We start from the raw sequence: 21,670 nt of genomic DNA on the forward strand, positions 1-21,670 counted from the left end.
TTCTGCTCTGGCTGAAACAACAGGTATTTGAGGATATCACTCTTGAGTCACTAGGGGCAAGAACATACCCTGTTGACACAACTGCAAGGCAATCCCCAGTGTTTTCAGCATTACCTGCAAGTAGCTGCTCACCAAACTGCTCATGCTGGAACTTCGGCTGGGGGGTTTCCATAGGTAAGCAGAAGAGCCGGCAGCCAGTGTCCTCCTGTGAGGTCACACAACAGACACACCTGTATTCAGAGCAGTAAACACACACATTCGTGCACAGACCTTGGTGGTCACTGTGCAACCAGGTGGTGGTAGGGGTCTGCTACGGTTTAGACATGTGAACCCAAGGGTTCACATGCTGGGAGTTTGGAATCTAGGGTGGCAATGATAAGAGGTGGTGGGACCTTTCCAAGGTGTGGCCTAATGGGAAGCCCTTAGATCAACTGGGGGCATGCTCTTGGAAGGGTCTGGGGAACCCTAGCTTCTGGCTTCCCATTTTAGAGATGTGATCTCTTACTCCCATACATGGCTCCCACCACTGCCATCCATCATGCAGTGATGAAATCAGGGGGGGCCCTTGTCAGAGTCTGAGCAATGCTGTTTGGGTTTTCAGCCTCCAAAACTATGAGTTAAATAAACCCCTTTATAAAGTTAGCCTTCCTTAGGTATTTCATTATAGTGATGCAGAATGGATTAACACAGGGACACTGCCCTCCCAGATACAGTGTACACACCTTTCACTGAACAGCACATCTATGTAGATCTGTGACACCTACTCCATGGTTATAGTTTAAACATCATGGTTTCCCTCCACTGCCAGAAAAGAATTAAGTAAACATATTTTCCAATTTTTGTATAAATTTTCTTTGAGCTTTTAGTGCCTCCCCTGATCAATCATATAGTGAGGAGCAAGTAGAAGTCAATTTGGTTAAAAAGGTCACTCTGTGTTTGGGGCTTATGATCATCACTTTACATTACACATACATATTGTGGCTGGAAGATGTGCTTCTAGATCATGTAACCACATTGGACAATGTAGATAGAGAATATTTACTTTACAGCAGAAAGATATATTGGCTAGCTAGCATGAGTCTAGAAATACAAAGACTGTGTGGTAACTTGTTTAGCAGAAACACTGCAACCTAAACACAGTTTTACCCCATCAGAATTATCATATATGACCTAAAAATTATTGTATGGTCAAACTCGATATTCTCCACAACCCAGCAATTATCCTTGTCAGTATCTATCCCAAAGATAGTTGCATGTGTGCATAAGGAGATAAAGAGGGATGTTTGGGAAACACTGTAACCATGGAAAAAAGTGGAAGCAGCCTAACTCCATAGCTAGGGAATCAGATATGCAGTGGTTACTCACACAACAGAATACTCTGTACCATGGGTTAGCATTCTTCTCTTGTAAAGGGCCAGACAATAAATAACTTGGGCTTGCGATGTATATGGTCTCCGTCACAATTCAGCTATCACTGTGGCATGAGAGCAGCCACAGATAATATGTAAACAGATGGCAAAGTTGGGTTCCACAAGGCCCTGGGGGCTGTGATTTGCCCATTCCTGCTCTATAACCATAGAACTCCACAGGCAAACACAGGTAAAAATTTCAGAACAGGCTGAAGTGAAAAAGGCAAGTGGTGAAGGGTTGTTGTCTCATGATACAATGTGTGCCTATTTAAAAAATATACGTATACAAAACTATGTACAGTCAAAACATTATGGACACACACATAGTAAAAACAAGAACTTTTGGAAATTGCATGCATCAATGATGGGGCTATAACCACACCTGGAAAGGGAGAAAAGGAAACGAGGAAGATGGCAGTGGAGTGGGGCTTTTAGCTGAATGTATGGCATTTTATTTCTGAAAAACCCCAACCAGCACCCACCTGAAGGGACTCCCAGTGGCTGAGTATGGGACAATTTAAGTTTCAAAATGAATAATGACAGCAACAGAACGCAACCCACTGAATCAAGTGTGAATTCTGAGTCAGTACGGATATAAATGAATAAATAAACGAGGAAGAAGGAAAAGGTCTCCCTTACGGCAGGATGCCAACTAATAATGAAGAAAGAATGATGGAGTTAGAAAATCAGTGTGATGGTAATCACTGCTTCAGGTAAGACTTCTCAGGATGCTGAAGCTACCAGAGAAGAGACATTTGAGAAAGCGGATACTAGGAATCTCAAAGACTCTCCCCACAGGACACATGCTGATTACATTACCTGGCATATACTATCTTAATGAAACCAATCAACATCATGTGCCTCCGGATATATTGGGCTGAGGAGGACACAATATTTGAGGTATTTCTGCAAAAAATGCTTAACCTAATCTAACAACAAAGAAACATCAGACAAACTGAAATGAAGGGATGATTTAAAACATAACTAGCCTGTACTTTTCAAAAATGCTAGCATCACGAGAGGCAAAGAAGAGAAACAGTTCCAAGTTAAAGGAAACTAGAGAGCCAGATCATTGCAACATGTGATCCTGGACTGGATCTTGGATTATAAAAGACATGGAAACAATTTGTAAAGTATGAGTAAAGTCCATAGAAAAGACAGCAATATCCTACCAGTGTTAATTTTTTGATTATAATAACTTTACTTAGGTACTTAAGAGAATAGGGTAATCAAGCCTGCAACTTCCTTTCAAATGGCTTAGGAAATAAACCAGCCTATACATATAAAGAGAAAGAACAATAAACAATTACAATAAAATATTAACAACTGGGGATTAGGATGAAGGCCAGATAAGTACTCTGTACTATTTTTGCAACATTTAAAACATTCTATAATGACTCAAAATTAAAGTTTAAAACAGGACATCTGAACGTGGCCAAATGTTTGAGATGAAATCTTGGTGGTTGCTAAATGGCTATCATATTAGAATCAGTACTTTTCCTTACATAGAAAGTATTTCCTAATAAACTATAGGAGTATTGAAATTAGAAAATTCTATTAGCAGAAAGCAAAACACAACAATGAATGTTAGCTCGAGTTCAACCAGAGTCTGGTGCCTGGGCCCTGCTGCCCACCAGCTCCTCTACCCTCTGATCCTGTTTCCTCACACTGTGAGCTCTCTGATGGTGTGCTCATCATACCTTGGCTGGCTTGCTGACCTTCAGACAGAAAAAAAGGAGGGACAGCAATCTTTCCAGCAACTCTAACAAGAGATAAGATGGGACTTTTGTTCCCTTTCCTACAACTGAGATAACCTCTGTGACAACGGGCAAACACAATGGGGAAAAGCCCAGATCTACCTCCCTTACTCCCACACCAACAAGTCCCTTAAAATTTCTAAAAATCTTAAGCCTCACATCTCCACTGACTCATACCACATGGCCAATTAGGTTGGAGCCTTTAGATGTTATCTTAGTCACGACTCACCAAAGTCTGCAAAATTAACAGGCAGAAGGGGTGCAAACCTGGATGCAATTTACTGAGCAAGCAAAATTGCTTTGAGTGGATTGGTGGCTGTCTTCAACACTTCAAACATCTCTTTCCCTGACTTTTTTTTTTTTAATCTTTATTTTTTTTATTTTTATGTGGTGCTAAGGCTTGAACCTGATGCCTTATGCCTGGTAGGTGAATGCTCTATCTCTGAGCCACAACCCCAGCCCTGTCTCTCCCTGACTTTTTAAACCAGTGATTCCTCTAAGTACCTGGCAAATGTTGGCCAGGCAGCATCCAAATCATAGCCTCTCGATGCCAGGTCAAACTGAACCTCAGTCAATTCATAGAGTTGGCCCACGATGTCAGAGCTCAGCTTTGGCTTCAGAAAGGGGCTTCTTGCATAGTACCAGTCGCTGGAGGAAAACAAAATGTGTGGGTTACTAAATTAACGAAAGACACACATGTAAACCAATTTCATTTTCACTGTAGGAGTATGTAACTCTTAAATAAGCCTGCTCTTCATCAAAGAAATCACTACCATGATCTGGATGTTTATTCACTTATTACTTATACCTACTTCTCAAAGAGGATGTGAAAAGCCTTAAATCTCAGTTACTTGCCAAGAAATGGCAATTTTGGCTGACAGAACACTTCCCTTTTGAAAAGTAATCTTACCTTCTATTCCTTTCAAGAGCTAAATATGAGACACTGAGCTAGCTCACTGCTAATTTCTGTTCAGATATCAGTTTAAAAGGGAAGCAACAGCTACCTAGCCAGAAATACCAACTGAGCTTAGAGGCAGAGGTTGTTTTGTTTCACATGAAGCAACAAAAACTAAAAAAGATAATGCTGATGAGTGTAGGTAACTTGGCTGATGTCTGTGGACTGTGATGAAGCCAAGCTGTTCATAATGATCTTCACCAAACATTTAGAGAAAACTACTCTTCAAATCAAATGGGCAAATGTTTTCAACTCACACAACTCACAAGACCTGTCACCGGCAAAAGAAGCCTGTCCTTAAGCCACTCAACCTTGAAGGTGACAAATGAAACAAAACATTTCTCTCATGATAGATTTTTTTTTTAATTCAAAAGTGATTTCTTTAATTAACTAGAACATTCTTAGGGAGAGGTGAGGCACTGCTGGTAAATGGATGCTGGGAAACCCAAAGAAGTCTAGCTGTAGTGGCTGGTCTGCAGCTCCTAATCTAATGCCCATTCCTCACACTCTCAATCCAGTCTCTCTCCTCCCTCTTTTCTTCCTGACTAAGGCTGCAGCACCAGTGATCCAAAGGCTGACACACAGACAACCTGGGCCCTGCAGCAGCTCACACCCTTGGCCATCCTCATGCTCTCCAGGAAGCCTGGATACACTGGTAGGTGCTGACTGCTGCAGCAGGTGAGGACCCAGGTTCGGGGGAGTTCAAAACCCAACAGGCAGTTCTACTGAGAGGCCAAGGCTGCAACTGTCCTCAAACACTGACATCCAGGAGCCGCCACCTGTAGAGAAAACTGCCTGGCACTGTGAGTTAGGAGACCTGGCTGTAAGCTCTGGCTCCATAGCTCAGCTCAGGGGGTCCTAGAGAAAGGCATTTAATTGGACTGGGCCCCCTTTTCTCGCCTGTACACACTCAGGGCTGCCTGCCCCTCATGCTCAAGGACTGTGGTAGGAGGGGCAGAGAAGAACGATGGATGTGGAAGGACGCAGCAGGTGTCTGCTACGGGTGACATGAAAGGGTACTACTAGAGGAGCTGTCATTGTTATTAAGAAGGGATGTCAGTTCGTATCTCAGTGGTATAGGGTGAAGCTGTCCTGCATTTACCTGGTCACTTTGGTATTCATGAAGCACTGCTGTAAGGTGTCTGCCAACCGCTGGTGCACCAAAGAGTAGCGAATAAAGGCTCTTCCTTTCCCCAGAGATGTTCGAAGCTAGAAAAAGCAGATTACGTAGAGAGGAAGAGCTGTTAGCTGACTCCAAATACGGACCTGGCCCAAGAGAGGACTTGCAAAAACCAGACACAGGGCAGGACACCTCGTTCAATTCTACCCTACACAGTGGCTTCACTCATGTCCCTCAAAGGACACAAAGCACTTGATAATGTCACTCCAGAGTGAGGCCTGCAGTAGGTCAATTCTTACAGGTCTACATATGACAATAATTGAGAGGCCTGCAGTCGTGTGAAGGAAGATGTATGAATGAGATGCTCTCAAATCCCTGTGGATTCTATTAGACATTCTCCCTCCTATGCTCCATCAGAATTCCTGGGTCAGACATACAACTCTTTAATTTGGAATGTTAATTTGGAATTGAAGGGATGGTATGAGTTGGCTACTGTTGGGCTTGTTTTTAAGGTGTTTGGGGCAGGTACAGGGAAGAAGCCTCAGGGGCTTCACTGGGGCACGTGGAAAAAAAGGAAGAGAGGGCAAAGGCAGAGGAGGGTGTGTGGGGGGGGAGATTCACCATATGTATAATAGCCTCCTCTGTTCCCATAAAACCATCCATAAAATTCACACGACTGTCAGCACTTCCCTGGTTGCTTTGGTTTCTTTTCAGATATGCCATCTTACTGTATTTAGTCACAGCATGCCCAGGGGGTGAGAGTAGGGATCTCCAGGAGGCCCGTCACACAGTGCTGGGTGGCACAGAAGGGCCCAGGTGGCAGGCAGGTCTTTGAAACCATCCTACAATGTCCAAACTACAAAACCAATTCAAATGAAAGACAACGTCTGATTGGAACCGTCTTAAGGTTTAAAGTTACCACTTACAACATGGTTTTTGAGGAGATTTCTGGAAGTCTGTTGAGATGGTGATGGAGTATTCTGGTCAGAGTATGGAGTATTCTGCCACAAGGCAGCCAAACCATGGCAGCTGGGGGCACGTGGCAGCCAAGAGAGATGGAATAAAGGGCCAGCTATAGAGGACACTTGAGACTAGTCTGCAAATTAGGATTCATATTTCTGATAGGTCAGCCCTAGAAGCCCAATTGAAGTAGGTGAGATTCAAACTGCTCCACCCACCCCGCAGCGCCCCAAACTACCACATGCACCTATTCTTTCAGGCTCTGGCTGAGAGGGGTAAGTCAGGGACCAATGCTTCCCACTCCTCTGACCCCTTCAAAGGTCAGGAATGTGGTGGGAGATGGGGTAGCAGTGGTTTCACAGAAAGAAGGTCCTAAACCTCATTCTATGGAGATGTTAACTGAGGCCCTGGGTGGACACAGGATATATGCAGTGGCGCCTCAAGCACTGGCACATGAATGATGTAAACATCCAGCAGCTTGTCACACCATTAGCTCAGAGCTAGGTCTTCTTACTGCCAACTCAAGGAAGTAATACTAGAACATGAAGTGGTTTTAAAAAATAAAAAGGTGTGAAACCTCATGACATACAGAAACTGTGACAATTTTCCACGTGAGTCTGGTGTATAGTCAGGACACCCAGAAGTGAAGGCTGGCAGTGGCCTGACTTACTGACTTTATAAAAACTGCCATGGCATGTGTACAGAGAGTGACCTCTACAGAGGACCAGGGGAGACTCTCAATGACATTCCCATGTCCAAACACTCTTTCCACTGAGGAGCGAGGTGAGAAAAAGTGCTCAGAAGGATAACCAGGAAACTCAGGCCAATAGAAACAGGTAAGCAAAACACACTTCCCCATAGCCCTGCAGAATTTAACAAGAGCCCCCTCCCCCCAGCCCTCCACTATAAGCTTCCAAATCAGGAGCCTGTTCTTATTCTTGGCATATTGACCAATATCACAGCCTTTAGAACAGTAAAACCTTTTAAATGGCAGACATTTGAGGCCATGTTTCTAATCAAGCTCATTAGTTAAACTGATTTTATATATATATATATATACCATATAAAAAGGGAACCATTTACTTTAAAAGGTGTTTTTAAACATCCTTTGGGGAAGGGAACAGTGGTTCCTTTATACTACAAATGAAAATAACTACATAGCTTTTTTATTTTTACCTTTTTAGATCTTGGATCCACTTTCATTACCTAATTCCTTAATTTTTTTTTAGCATCTAAATAGAACCCACATGTACTATGCTGAGAAGAGACATGATAGCAGCACAGGAGAAGGCATCTGCAGGACACTTGAGACTAGTCTGCTCACAGTTTCTGCTTTAAACTGTGCCATAAGCCTGATGTCAAGATGCACCCTGTTCATGGTGATAAACCACAGTCCAAGGAGAGCCCACTTCTGAACTTCTGGAAGCGGCTTACTAGAACTTTCCTATTGTGGTCCAAATGGTTATCTCCTACCCCATGGGAACTACTGGGCCCTAAAAATGCTTCTGAGCCATGAACTTTACTACCATCTCTCCTGAAGATCTAGGGCACACGTGATTACTGAGATTGATCCAAGTACCCAGCAGGTCACCCAGCTCAGCCATGTCCAAGCCATTGTAACCAGTGATACCCACAGAGAACAGTCTGTGACCAAGATGAAAGAATTGGCCCTATAGGAGGCAAAGCCTATTCCAGCCACCAAAAAAAACATTTGCAAAGTGTGCCTTTTGCTTCTGGAAGGTCCACTTCCATGACCTCCAAATGTCTAAAGGTCTTATGAGAAAAGATGAAACTAGCCAAAAAATACATTGCTTAAAGCTAGGGAATGGGAATTAAAACTAATTTATTTTCAGACTTCAGCTGTTCAAAGGCATACAGTTGAAGGCTTTGGTTACTTTGAGGGAGTAGCTTAGGAGGTTGAAGAGAGGAGAGTGACAACAGGAACCTTCCAGATTTTTGATGCAATAAACTCTGCTCTCCATCTTGGGTGCAGCTGGTGGAAATGCCCAGGCCCTGAAGTCAGCGTATCTGGTGCCATCATCCTCTATAAGAAGAAACACCCTGGCTCCAGCTGGCATGGCTGGGCGAGTGCAGCTCTTTTCAGAACCCCAGTGCCTCAGCCTTTGCAGGAGGCCCGCCAAGGAGCCTGTGTGCTGACTTCAAAGTGACTTCCCCCTTTCTGGAGATGCTGACAAGATGAAATGCACAGACCCTTTGGACCTCCTGCCCCAAAGCTCAGGGCTTCACTTCTGGATGAACTAGCTCATGAGAGGGAGGGAGAGACATTCGCTGGGGGTAGGGGTGGGAGAGAGGCGGAGAGGGAGAGGTTGTGAGTGTGCGTGCTTGTTGCCCAGGAGGTTTGTAAAATGGAAAGCCACAGCATTCTGGATGCAGGAAGCTGCTTACCACACAAGCATGCTATGAAATGTTCCTGAGACTCCAACCTCAGTCTCTTCCTTTCAATCCAAGTTCCCTGGGTGAACTGTAGGGAAAGCAGCCTAGCAAACTCTAAGAATTAAATTATTATTATGTTTAAAGGTAGAGACATACCTCCAAAGGGTGCCATGAGCAGAGAGTTACAATGTGAATGGCCCTCCCTGCCAGGAGTTGTTCAGGACCAAGCAACCCCTCTGCCTGGCAGGTACTCATTTAGGTGGTTCCCCAGGCTTGAGCCAAGCCAACAGTGGGTGCCGAGTGTGCCTGGCCGGGTTTGTTACTTCTTCACCTGTAACCGCCACGTCTGCACTTGGCAATTGGCAGCAGAGGTCTCTGCAAGGTTGTGTAACCTCACCCAGAGGAAGCCAGGGGGTCCTCTGCTACTCCTCTCAGCTTACCTCCGAGATGGACTTGACAAATCGGATCCCATCGTTGGCTCCTTTCACCTTGGCCAGGCAGGCACAGAAGTAATCCCAGTAGTCTTTCTTATTGCCCAGGAGGCTGGCCTTCTCTTTCTGATCGAACTGGGTTGGAAAAGAGACACAGAAAGGACCCAAACCCCCTGTTGCTCATTCCACCATTTAAATGATAAACTATAACAAAGAGCTTCTCAGGTTTTAGCACTGGGGGACACCCTTTATTGACATTATTTTTATTTAAGACAAACCAAGATATATTAATCACAAAATGAGAGTATGTTAATTCTCAATTTTTAGATGAGGAAACTGAGGCTATGAGAGACTGGCTCAAAGTCATACAACTAGTGAGATTCAGGAGTAATGAAAGATTTAGCCCTTGAAGGGACTTCTGCGCAGAGAGTTAAGTGGAAGATCACTGGTTGCTGTCAACACATGATAAATAGAAGCAAAGAGTCTTGAGTCAACATGAAGAATGTTAACTATGCCCCAAATTAGGGAAATGTGGCGATGACATTTTATCCCAGTTACTCAAATCTTTAAGTTTCAATATAGAAAAAATTCAAGTAAATGTCAGCTCTGAATCATTTCAAATCCAAACCAAAATGGGCTTAACAACAACAACAAAAGTCCATAAGTATTTGTGTAAAGCCAAGCAAAGAAGTAGTTGAAGGCATGAGGAAGGCAAGCCCTCAACCCCAGGCCTTTTCCTCCTCTGAGTCTTCCTATTAGAGCTTTTTTTTTTTTTTTTCCTGATTATAGAAACAAGGTGTGAGAAATCCAGATGTGAAAAAAAGCAAAGCAAAACAAAACAAAACAAAAAATTACAATGCCTAAATACCACTACCCTAAAATAATTTCAGGTTCATTTCCTTTCTGCTTATTTCAGTGTTTTTCCACATCTACAGCTGTTCTCTAGAGTGCTTTTTGAACTAAGCAGGCACAAGAGTTATACCACAATTATGCTAAAAATAACAAAGTTTCTTGTACCAACCTGGGAGGTCCTGATTCAGTAGGTCAGAGTGGAAACTAGGAATGTTCTAACCAGCTCCCCAGCGAGGCTGGTGCTGCGGGTCTTGGCCCACACGTGGTACAGCAAGACTCTAAAACAGGGGCCTACAGGTAATCCTCAGAGGGTCCTCACACTCTTGGAAACTGCCTGTGTGACTGGGTGTGCACATACACGTCTATTTGGGGTGAGACCCACAGCTTTCACTGACCCTCAAAGGGCCATGTAACTGCACTAAAGTTAAGATCCTTGTTGTACAGTGGCCTTGTGACTTGCCTTGAGATGCCCACATTTCTAAAGAATGTTCTCAATTCCAAAACCACCCTAAGGAGTAACACCTTGATTTCCCCAGAGAACCACACTGAAGAGGACTGAGCTCTGGCTTTGACCTTGAGTCTAACTGTGGGCTTAATGGCTCTGTTGATATTCCTGATGGTATCATATCCTCAATGCCGATAAAGTCACCCAAGAGGGAAACAAGAGACAACACTGCCAAAATCAACACAGGACAGGTGTCACTTACTTGCAGAAGATACTCAAGTTTATAAGAAAACTTGTGCAAGCTGGTGCTGTCATCTGTGATGGGCTCTCCTGCTTCCTTAAACTCATTGCTTAGTTCTGTCACTGCATCTTTAAAGACAACAAACAGGAACGTGTGACCAGAAAGAGAAAGAAGTCAGAGAAAGGGGTGGGAATAACCCAGAAAGCAAGAGGAGAGATTAGTGATAGCAAGCAACCCTAGGAATGTAAAGGGCATGTAAATATCTAGGATGTTTATGTGTGAATGAATCATTTAGTCCCTTAATATTAACTTCCAGAAGGTTTTATCCTTTATTCTGGCCATATTTATTGCTCTTCACTGTCTTAGTCTGTTTTGTGTTGCTATAACAAAATACCTGGCTTGGTTACTTTTATAAACCAAGAGGTTAGGTTATTTATTTTACATTTTTGCGTCTCTGAAACTGGGATACGCCTTTAAAATCAATCTAAACACCTTAGATTTGTTGAAATAAGGCAATCCTTGTCTTATAATGTTATATTAAATGAGAAGGACATAAAGACCTGGTATCAGTTTTGTAGGCTAAAAGACAAAGAACAGGCAGGCCCATTGGGCTGCCCAATGGTGGAGGCCTTCTGGCTGCCTCATAACAATAGTGGAAGGGGCCAGACTCACTCTTTCTAACAACCCACTCTCACTGGAACTAATCCACTCCTGTAAAACTCATCGCACTCAGAGACGCCAGCATTAATCCTTTCTGAGGGTTGTCAGGACCCAACCTCCTCCCACTAGGCCCTGCCTCTTAAAAGTTCCAATACTTTTCAATACTGTTACATGACGACCAAATTCCCTTCACTTAAACCTTTGGGGTACAGACCATCCCATTCACTATAGTCCTACTGCTCAGTACAGGTTAAGTGCAGGCTTTCAGAACACCCTAGAGGCACAAATAATAGTACAGGTAATAACAATGACAGCAATATCTGCTTCTGTTACCTGAGTGCCTCGGAAGGGCCAGGACTTTGCACACATTTCTCATTTATACAACACTGCAAAGCCAGAGTTGCTCTATATCAACAAATTCAAGATGCAACTGATTTTTAGGATGCATCCCAACTTCAGAATTGTTTTTTTTTTTTTTTTTAAATCTTATTTTTTTTTGGTGGAGTTCTTTTTTTTGTCTTTTTTGGAACTGGGGGTCGAACCCAGGGCTTTGCGAATGCAAGGCAGACGCTTTGCCACTGAGCTACATCCCAGTCCAGAATTGTTAAAATGTGAAAAAAATAATCACAACTTTGAATCTCTGAAATCTGATATTATCATCCCCATTTTAAGAAATCTGCTTTTTCTCTGGGGCTTTCTGACTTCAGAGTGCACCTCTTAACTTCTAAGATAATTGACTTCCCTGTTGGAAAGGAGGGAAACCTACCTTTAGCTTTCACTCACTGCCTCTGCCGAGGGACAAAGGGACTGTCAAATGATGGAATTGGTTTAGATATGGGAAACATTTGCTCAGTTGAGACAGCTGGGATGTGCTGGACAAAACTCCCTTCTTCTCTGATAACTCTTTAAAGAAAAGAAGCCCCTACCCCTGCCCCAAAGCACCACGGTTTAAACACACCTGCCCAGGATAGTAGCTAGGCCTGAGCTGGCTGAAAAATCCAATCAGCAAAAGTCGGCAAATGGTAAAGACAGGTTCTTGAGACTCAGTCTTAGGACAAGTGATTATTGTCCAGTTGTGACCTATTTGGAGTGACTGCTACAGCTGGCATTGAGAGCCAGAGCCTTTCTCCTCCACCCTCCCTCCTCTGCAGGCGGGGCAGACACTCAGTTCTGGGAACTCCTGAAACTTTGCAAGAAGGAGCCTTTGGATATGAAATTTTCAGCTCTAATCTCTGACAATCCAAATGTAGTAATTATGAATAATTATAGCTTTACAGAAAACTTCATATTTGACTCTCTCAACAATCCTGAGGTGTCATCATCAAACCCATCTGGCACACAAAGGGAGCAAGTGCACACTGGAAAGGTGATGGGATTTGTCCAGAGTTTTCCAGGGTTTAAAGGCAGAGCCTGGAATGCCTGCCCAACTCCAAAGCCCACGCAGCTACTGTCACCCAGAAGCTGCATGGTATGACACACAAGAGTGTTTCAGCTAAGGATGCGCTACTCCAAGTGAGTGCTGTAAACCTGTGGGCTTGTCAAGACCTCTCCTGGCAGATAAAAGGAAAAAGTCTTGCTCTATGGGTTCTGTAGAGACATGGAGACCAACCTAGGGGTTGGCTGGGGGTGATCAGACTTAGCCATAGGGTGTAGATGATGGATGGAACAGGAGCTCAGCCTGAGGACCCTGTCTTTTTCTCTCTTCCTTCCCAATAAGGACCTCTGGGTCTCACAAATATCCTTGAGAACAGAGACTGAAACAGAGAAGATTCCTACTTGGTGGAGAATTCTCTGAAAGTCAGCAATAAACTCAGATTTGCAGGGGCTGTCATTTTATTTTCTCTGCATCTCTGTAGATTTTTCTTTTAAAAGCACCTAACATTTTATCAGAGAGCAGACTGTGTGGTTAAAAGAATAGACTACTGTCAGGCTGTTGGTAGTGCAAACCTGGGTTCTGTTCACCACTGGCTATGTGACTTTAGGTAAATTACATAATCTCTCTATGCCTGTTTCCTCATCTGCAAAATGGGAGTAATAATGGCACCAACCTCACAGGACCAAATGTGAGGACTCAGAGTTTTTACCCATAAGACATGTGCATGACAGTCCTGTGTGCATATGCAATGCCATGTAATTACAGGCTGAGCATCCTAATCCAAAAATATGGCCCTCAAAAGTTTGGGATTGGGGGGCACAGAGATTGGATTTGCAAATTAAGGATGCTCAACTGGTAAAGTCTATGCAAATATTCCAAAATCCCAACTATCTGAAGTCTGAAATACTGACGTGGGCAGCTGTTAATGTGATTTAAGGACACAGTAGTGATTCTCTGGAGCTGGCTCTCGGCACTGGTGGAAGCCATGATGAGTCCACATTTTGAATAATGGATGCTCAATTAGCTATCTGAGGCCCAAGCACTATCAATAAGAAGCAATATGTCTGAGAAAGTGATTTCTATCTTATTGACCTTGGACCTTCACAATGAGGACTGGGTCCTGCACTCTAGCTACACTAGGCCAGTGGCCCTTGGTATGAGAGACTGCTCACTGGACCCAGCCTGATGGGTAGGACTTGGGTCCATTTAGGTACCTGGGTCTATGAAAGATCAGAAAGTGTCATCGGGACTCAATAACATGGAGGAACTGGTCAGTTTCAGTTTGTGTTGTAGTGAAAGTGCTGGAGTTCCAAAAAAAAGCTGGCAAGACCCACCTGGTGATTGGTGAAAGAAGGAAATGTGTCCAAATTCTGACCCCTTGGCACATGATCTGAAAGGGAGAGACTTGAGTCTGCAGCCAACAGAGAAGTAATGTTTCCCCTGGGGCTTGATCCACATCCCCTTCCCTGCTTCTGGGCAGGAAGGCTGCAGTCACAGTCCAACTTCCTCATTTGGGGAAGTTGGAAAGTAGTAGGCCCAGACCTGGTGTCACAAGCAAAGGGCCATCTGCCAGCCAGGACTAGGTGCAGCAGCAAAACAAGACAGACAGGTATCTGGCCTTCCTTCTCAGAGGAAGAATATTCACTGCAAAGAAGCCAACTGCATCAGAGCCCAGAGGCTGTGACTCAGGCAAAGACTAGTCCTGAAATAAGACCCAGGCAGGAGTTGGTATTTGATTTTGTTTACAAACTGGCTTTACAGAGCTCTGAAAGGAGCGCCAAGCAAGTTCTCCCAGTCTCCCACAGGGTAGATATCGGAGCCCCAAATATTTCAATGTGATGTGTCCCAAGGGCTCCAATTACTCTGGGTGTGAACAAAGATGAAAGGGCTGAATTCAACTGGCAAGAGCAGAAGTGCAGCCGTAGTCCCTCAAATTCAACCTGGTAGCCCAGCAACCCAACCAAACCTTGCAGATCGCGGATGATTCTCTGGAGCTGGCTCTCGGCGCTGGTGGAAGCCATGGTGAGTCCACCTTCCCTGACCGTGTGGGTCTGGAGGAAGGTTGGAACTTGGTGCTCTGGGGCTGGCTGGTCAGCAGTGGTCAGACTTCATGGTGGCACCTGCTTGGAGGAAGCAGTCATAGATACAGAGTATTAGAGGACCTCTGCTCTGGACACAACGTCACCCCATCTGGTGCTTTTCCTTGATAGGATGGCTTGACCTTCCTGAGTAGGTCTTGTTCTGTGGACTCTCTTCGTTTTGCTTCTGACACACATTCAGGCACAGTGACCTGGTTTGGGGCTTAACAAGAAACACGATCAACCAAATAGTACAGCTCGTTTTATTCTGAGCTCACCTCCCCGTCTTCTCGTTCAGGACTGCCTCACTTGCCACCCCTAAAAATGCCTCCCCCTGCCAGGTCCCCCAGCCCCTCATACAACAGCTAGACCTCGTCAACCCAGATTTGTACAGCTCCCCAAAGCCTAAGGTGCCAACTTCTGCCAGAGCACTCTCTCCCACAGACCCAACATCCCCCAGGCCAGTAACTCTGGGTAGGCAGCCCTGGGGGGTTGAGGAACTGAGGACACATACCCTCAGAGCTTCTGGACCAAGGACAGCCTGGCTTGCTGGGCAGGAAGGAGGCTCCCTTGTGGCTGGGGGTTTGCAGTGTCCACCTGGCCTGTCATCCGGGGGACTGTTCATCTCCTGTACCAATCAAGGGACCTGTCTCTATTTTAAGCTTAGTTACCGTCCTCTCCTGCTGGGAGTCCTGAGTTACTAGCCTGACATGGGCAGCTGTTAATGTGATTTAAGGACACAGTAGTGATTGAACACCAAAATGGTGAGATGTGAGCTCATGGAAAAGAGGTCCGGGCATGCATTTGACACTCCTAAGTCCCTTTAGAACCTCTAATTCCTTCCTGAGACATCCAAAGCAATGTCCTGGTACGTGTTTTACACACATGATCACTTTTAATTCTCACAATCACACTGGTAGAACAGATAATTTCATCCCTATTTATAAGGGAAAAACTGACCCTCAGAGAGTTAGGAGCAGTTTGAACTCTGCTCAGTGTGATTTCAAACCTGTGACCTCTAGAAAGGACCAACCACTTCTACTGGCTCCTAGAAACCACCCTCAACTCCAGTGTCTCCCAAATAACATGTCACCCTGAGTGTTTCTAGCATTTGCCATCTCTTACTCTCCCGTGGCCATCTCCCTGATCCTGGAAGGGAAATGGCCCCAAGCATGAGCAACTCCAAATATTTACACAAGCATTCCTGTGTCAGCAGGGAAAGAGGAGGGCCTGTGTCACAGGACTGAGATGCCCAGTGCCTATTTTTAACTAACAAGCCAGTGCAGCTGTGAGTCAGTGAAAACAAAGCAGGAAGAGAGAGGGCTTCTCTGCCCTAGGAGGGGTAGGTATCTAGGCCCACACCTGTACCACAGTCCCAGTAACTCATGACTCCGAGCTCCAGAGAGCAGAGATTCAGGGGATCGATGGAGACTTCCCTCCCACAACAAGTGCTGGCACCACCCATCATGAGCATCAAACTGAGGGCAGGGGTGGTTCATGAGAAGCCTGCCTGCCCATCTCAGGGCTTCTCTCTAGGTCGCCTGTGAACAGTGATTTGGGAGGGACCAGCCAGAGCCCTATAGACAGCCAGAGCCCAAGCTCCTTCAACTTCGGCAGGGAAGGCCTGAAGCCCAGGCAGACGCGATGCCCCTCCTGGGAAGGCAGGGATCAGGGTCTTCACCATGGATACTCACTGCCCCAGCACACGTGCACCAGCTGGGGAACAGAGGCATTCAAGGCACAGTCCAGCCCCAGGGGAGACAACAGGAAAATATCCTGATATCCAGACACAGTGGAGACAAGGGGCCCCATGCAGGGATATGGGTACGGGGACAAATTCACAAGTGCTCAGCAAGAGGAGGAGAGAGTCATGGATACCCACAACAGCGATGAGCCTCGGTGAGCCTCCCATGCATTATGCGGAGTGAAAGAAGCCACTGTGAAAGCTACCTCCTTTCGATCCCATTTATAGATGTTCTTGCAAAGTCAAAATGTAGGCAGAGATCTGATCTCTCCCAGTGGCTGCCAGGGGGCAGGAAGGAATGACTACAGAGGGGCACAGGGAAAGTCTGGGGAGGCAAATTTTGTCCGGTGTCTTGATTATGTTGGCGGTTACATGACTGTATGCTTGACAAGCACATATCTGTCAAAACTCACATAAATAGATTATAATCTTAAAAACAGTGAGCATTGTGATGAGTTTTTTAACATGTGATAGGAACTGACAGAGAATTAATTTAATTCTGCCTGGGGGCGGGAGAGGGTTGACAGATAATCTGTGATGGCCACTGAGTTGGGCCAGCCTGAAAAATAGATGGGAGGTCCCTGACAAGAGCCTAGGAGGGGAGGAGCCAATGGAGGGTGCAGCAAATGTGAAGGCTGTTCCTCTTACTGGGCGAGGCAACTCAGAGGACCTTGCAGTTTCGGGGAGAACTCATCATGGAGGAAGATGCATGCACCCATCCCCCTTGATCATCAAATGAAGCCCACTGCGCCTGTGGGCACACTTAACACTAGCAGTGAGATGCACACTTGGGAGAGGGTGGAGCTTGAGAAGGAGGCCAGGGCAGCAACAATGCTGACTGACTCATCCCCTGGGACAATGCAGGAACCACACTACCAGCTGGCTTTCCTGGAAACCAGCCCCATTTCGAGTCGGGTTGTGGGAAACAATGTGTAGAAACCAAGCCAGCATCTTGGTGAGATAAGCCTGAACACAGATGGAAACATGCTCCTTTAAGACTTCTTGGTGCTTTGGTGGCACTGCCCTTGTGTCAGCCTGAGCCAAGAGGCCTTCTGTCTGACCTGACCTTCGCAATAGCGTGCTTAGCTGGCATCAAGTTCCCAGGTCATGGGTTGAGCTGTTCCCAGCCGCTGATTACACAAGCTCATTTTTCAATGAGCCTGTGTCACCAGCAAGGTAATGAACTCTAAGAAACTGGCTGTCACGCTTGTGGGTCACAGTGGACTTTTCCACCAAGGCTGTGGGATTCAGGAAGTAAAATCAAAGCTCCCTTGGGGGAACACTCAACTCTTCCTCTGCCTCGATCTGGGGCATTGTTCACCAAGGAAAGGCACAGGTTGGGATACTACTGTTTCACCCACATGGTCAAGTTTCTTGTGCTCTAGAGAGCATGCTCTTTGGTTGAGGGACCATGGACTTCTGCTATGAACCAGCTCCATCCTGACATCTACAATCCATCAGCAAACTGCTCTCCTGATTTGGGAGACACTAAGTTTCCGTACACACTGCCATGTATGCTTCAGGGAGCAGTAGGAATGGGGACACTCCAGGGCTCCCATACCTTTCAGGGCCTCCAAAGTACAAGTCACCTCCATGAACCCAAGGTCCTTGTTGCATGACATAAAATCCTTTATCACTGTCTCTGGAAAGCTTTTTCAAGTATTAGTTATTTGTTTCATAAAATCTTTGGAAATATTGGATTTTCTTGTCAGCAACTCAAAATTAAAGTTTAAGCCTATCCCGAATGTCCAAAACATCCAATCTCCTGACAAAGAGGAAAAGGGACTACATGCATTTAAAAAAAAAAAATTATCATTTATTACCTGGGACCAGTACCCAAGATGCTAGTCATGGCTTTGGTCTTATTTTAGAGGTGAAGGCCCTTCCCTGACCCCCAAATTACTCTTATACCTGCCTAGATGCTCTAAATGCCTTACACAATAGACACAGCAGATTAGTTCCAAATTAAGAGTCAAAGACACTAACTGACTCATGTAGACTTAATGACACTATAGTGCAAATGACTAATATTCACAATGTTGCCCAGGAACTAGATCAGGCAGAAACAATACTGTATATGAATAACCACATAAGAAAGGCGATCAGAAGGAAAGAGGAGAGTACAAGTCAGCCTTGCCATGACTTCAAACTTTTGCTCCCAACAAAATAGCCAAGAACTGACCCAGAGAGAACATGTTCAGTGGACTCCTCCCCAGTTCCAAACAAGGTGAAGCATACCATTTGTAAATTCTACCCGACCAAAAAAGAAAAAAAGACAGGTGGAAAGCAGTAAGCCTTTCTGGAAGAATCCATTGCCTTGATCTGCTTCCATACACCCAACAGCATCTATCTAGTGACCACCCATAGAAAAGGGATACACTTGGCTGGTACCTGTAGTTTTGAAGGCCTGGAGATGCTGCTTGCTTAGGTGTTGAAATGTGGTGGGTGGGCAGACTGCCCTCCCTAGAACTTGAAGAGGGTGGTGGCAAGTCCTCAGGAGTGTACCAGAGGCCGGCGGCAGGCACTTTGGCACACGTGAATACAGGCTCACTGGGTGACCCAACCCCTGGGACCTATAATTAAAATGTTTGCAATTGCAGCCTGCGTCATCTCTCCCAAGTGCTCCTTGCTAACTGAGTCTTCTCTCTTTTATATGGAATGAGAGAGTGAGGACTTGGGACTCTGCTATTGCTTCTTGCACCTTCTATTGGCCTCCTCCCTCCCGCCAACTATAGTTGCTTCCTTGGTCACTCCCTTGTACATATACAAAACTGGCCATGATTCTAGCCCATGGACACAGGAGAACTGGGTCAAGAGGAACTGAATCCAAAAGGGGTTGCTCTGAACCTGAGAAAAACTGACCATCTTTTTGAAGGAAGGTGGGCAGTGGCCCTGAGGGAGGGGCCACACATCTGTACTTAGGGCTGTGGGCCAAGGTTCTGTCATTAGAAAACCCAGAGAAAATACCCAAAAGGTGATAGAGAAGGTTTGAAAATCTGGGTGTCACCAAAACAGCTGCATAAATGACTGAAAACTCAACTGGCTCATCTACTCCTGCCCCAAAGAGGACACACCCCACCTAGGTGGGGGAAGATGACAGATCTCCAAAATCATATGCTCCAGGTACCTTCCTGACCAGAGTGTCAAGGGGGCCAGCCTAGCCCAGTATGAATTAAGACCTATCTTTGATAAGATTTGACAAAGCCACGAACAAGGCCTGGAGGTACCTCTTGAGCTAACAGAGCTCGCATGCTAACAAAGTGCCAGGCAGGTAAGGGGTGTGTTTTTGACACTAAAAAAAATAGTGGGGCTATTCTGATCTAGCAGCTGGAGCCACAATTATGATCAGGATCGGTGGGTGGAGCCCTGGCCTTTAAGGAACTTATGCTCAGAAATAGACAATACATATCCCGATAAGCTTACAATTGAGAAAAATCCCTTGAGGCTTGATCAGTGCTTCTATGAAAACAAGCGAACACACAAGGCACAAGCTCTTCTCTGCTCATGACTTGGAGCTGCCACTGCAGAGTCTCAGGGTCTCCTTCTCCAACTTTGGGGCTGTTCATCACCCCAGTAATTTCTTGTTTAATTTCTGTTCTTCACACCTGTCTGTAAACTCCAATGCTGTTCATTATTTCCCTCACATCTCATGTGGTTCTGGCACATACAAAGCCCTCAGTAAGTTACTTGCTGCATGAGTGAATGAGTTAGACAAAACAAAACATAGATCCTTACTCCACAAACCAAACTAAACTGTGAGGCATAGAAATGCACCAAAAATATAAATCATAATTTCCCAAATGTGGGGAACAAATTTATGTTTCAAAATTCAATTTTTCTTATTTTTAAGTATTGCTTTGTTCAGCACAAGTTATTTTTATGTTCACTAAAATGATTCATTTTAAAAATCTTGATGTAATGGTGGATATTATATTGTCATTATTATGAGAATCTTATGGAACCATTATTCCAAAAGTGAATGGAATCATATGATTCAGGAATAATTTAGGGACAAATTAAGTGTGTATCTCCACCCCTACTTTATAAAAAAACCCACAGCTGTGCTGAGAGCTCAGGTGATTGCTGTCAGATCTGGGTTCCACATCTCTTAACCTGGCACGTGAGGCCCTTTATCCTTGGGCTGAAAGGTCCATCCTCTGGTCCCTCCCCCTTCCTTTCTCCTAGCAGCGTTTTGGCCTGGGCTGCCCTGAAGTGGCCAGGGCCCTAACTCTGGGTTCGGACACTCAGTGTTCTCTGTCAAGACTGAGCTCTGCCTTATGCTCCCCACACCTCCCTCTGACCAGCTCCTCTGGTCTTTCTGGTGTTAGCCTGGATGGGAGGGAATACACACTACAGTCTGGTCCCTAAGGAAGTCTTACCCAAGCCTTTGCCCATCCAGGACAACAATAACCACTCCATCTGTAACCCAACTCTTCTGTTAAGAGTTGACTTATGTCTCCCTTCTTTCCACCCCCTTTCATATGTTGAAATCCCAACCCCATATCTCAGAATGTGACTGTATTTTGAGGAGAGGGCCTTTAAAAAGGCAACTGAAACTTTGATTGGGCAAAGGGGAGGGAGGGATGGGGAAGGGATATGGGGGCAAGAAAGATGGTGGAATGAGATGGACGTCATTACCCTATGCACATGTATGACTGCACATATGGTATAACCTACATACTATACAACCAGAGAAATGAAAAGTTGTGCTACGGACATGAATCAAATGCATTCTAACCTAATTAAATTAAAATAAATAAATAAAACCCCACGAAATCTACTTAAAAAAAAAAAGGCCACTGATATTAAACAAGGTCATGAGGATGGACCCTAAATCCATCTGACTGGTGTCCTTGTAAGAAGAGAAACTTTATACACTCAAAAGAAATACCAGGGATATTTGAACACAGGAAAGGCCAGGTGAGGACACAGCGAGAAGGCAGCCATCTTCAGGCCAAGGAGAATGGCCTTGGCAGTAGTCAAACTTGCCAATACTTTGATCTTGGACTTCTAACTACTAAAACTGTGAGAAAATAAGTTTCTGTTGCTTAAGCCATCCAGTCTGTGGCATTTTGTTGTGGTGGCCTAGAATAATAACACACCTCTCCAGGCCTGTCTCTTTCCATTCCTGGAAGTGTGGCTCTGCACCATGACCCAAGCAGGCTGTGGAGAGGAGATGTTGCTGGGCTTGGGTTCTGCTGTGTTCCTTGGAGAGAAGCAAGCCAAGGAAAGCACACAACCTGGACACA

At 45.1% G+C, this 21,670-nt stretch overlaps 1 protein-coding gene across 6 annotated transcripts in view; it reads right to left on the bottom strand.

The window, feature by feature from the left end:
• The window catches only part of Fyco1 (FYVE and coiled-coil domain autophagy adaptor 1), a 75,924-nt gene that overhangs the window by 50,937 nt on the left and 3,317 nt on the right, over positions 1-21,670 (bottom strand). For 2 of the 6 annotated variants that reach the window (XM_076844638.2, XM_076844615.2), the window contains exons 2-7: positions 14,566-14,719; positions 10,586-10,692; positions 9,036-9,161; positions 5,224-5,330; positions 3,671-3,814; positions 115-205 (exon numbers count right to left, since the gene is read on the bottom strand). In XM_076844638.2, the coding sequence (XP_076700753.2) occupies positions 115-205; positions 3,671-3,814; positions 5,224-5,330; positions 9,036-9,161; positions 10,586-10,692; positions 14,566-14,620 (630 nt within the window). In that variant the 5' untranslated portion in view covers positions 14,621-14,719. Of the gene's footprint in view, positions 1-114; positions 206-3,670; positions 3,815-5,223; positions 5,331-9,035; positions 9,162-10,585; positions 10,693-14,565; positions 14,720-15,191; positions 15,283-21,670 lie in introns of those variants that run through there. The other 4 variants (XM_076844654.2, XM_076844648.2, XM_076844624.2 and 1 more) reach the window with 3 other exon arrangements.

Source organism: Callospermophilus lateralis, chromosome 1 (assembly GCF_048772815.1).
Source record: "Callospermophilus lateralis isolate mCalLat2 chromosome 1, mCalLat2.hap1, whole genome shotgun sequence".
Classification (NCBI taxonomy): Eukaryota; Metazoa; Chordata; class Mammalia; order Rodentia; family Sciuridae; genus Callospermophilus; species Callospermophilus lateralis.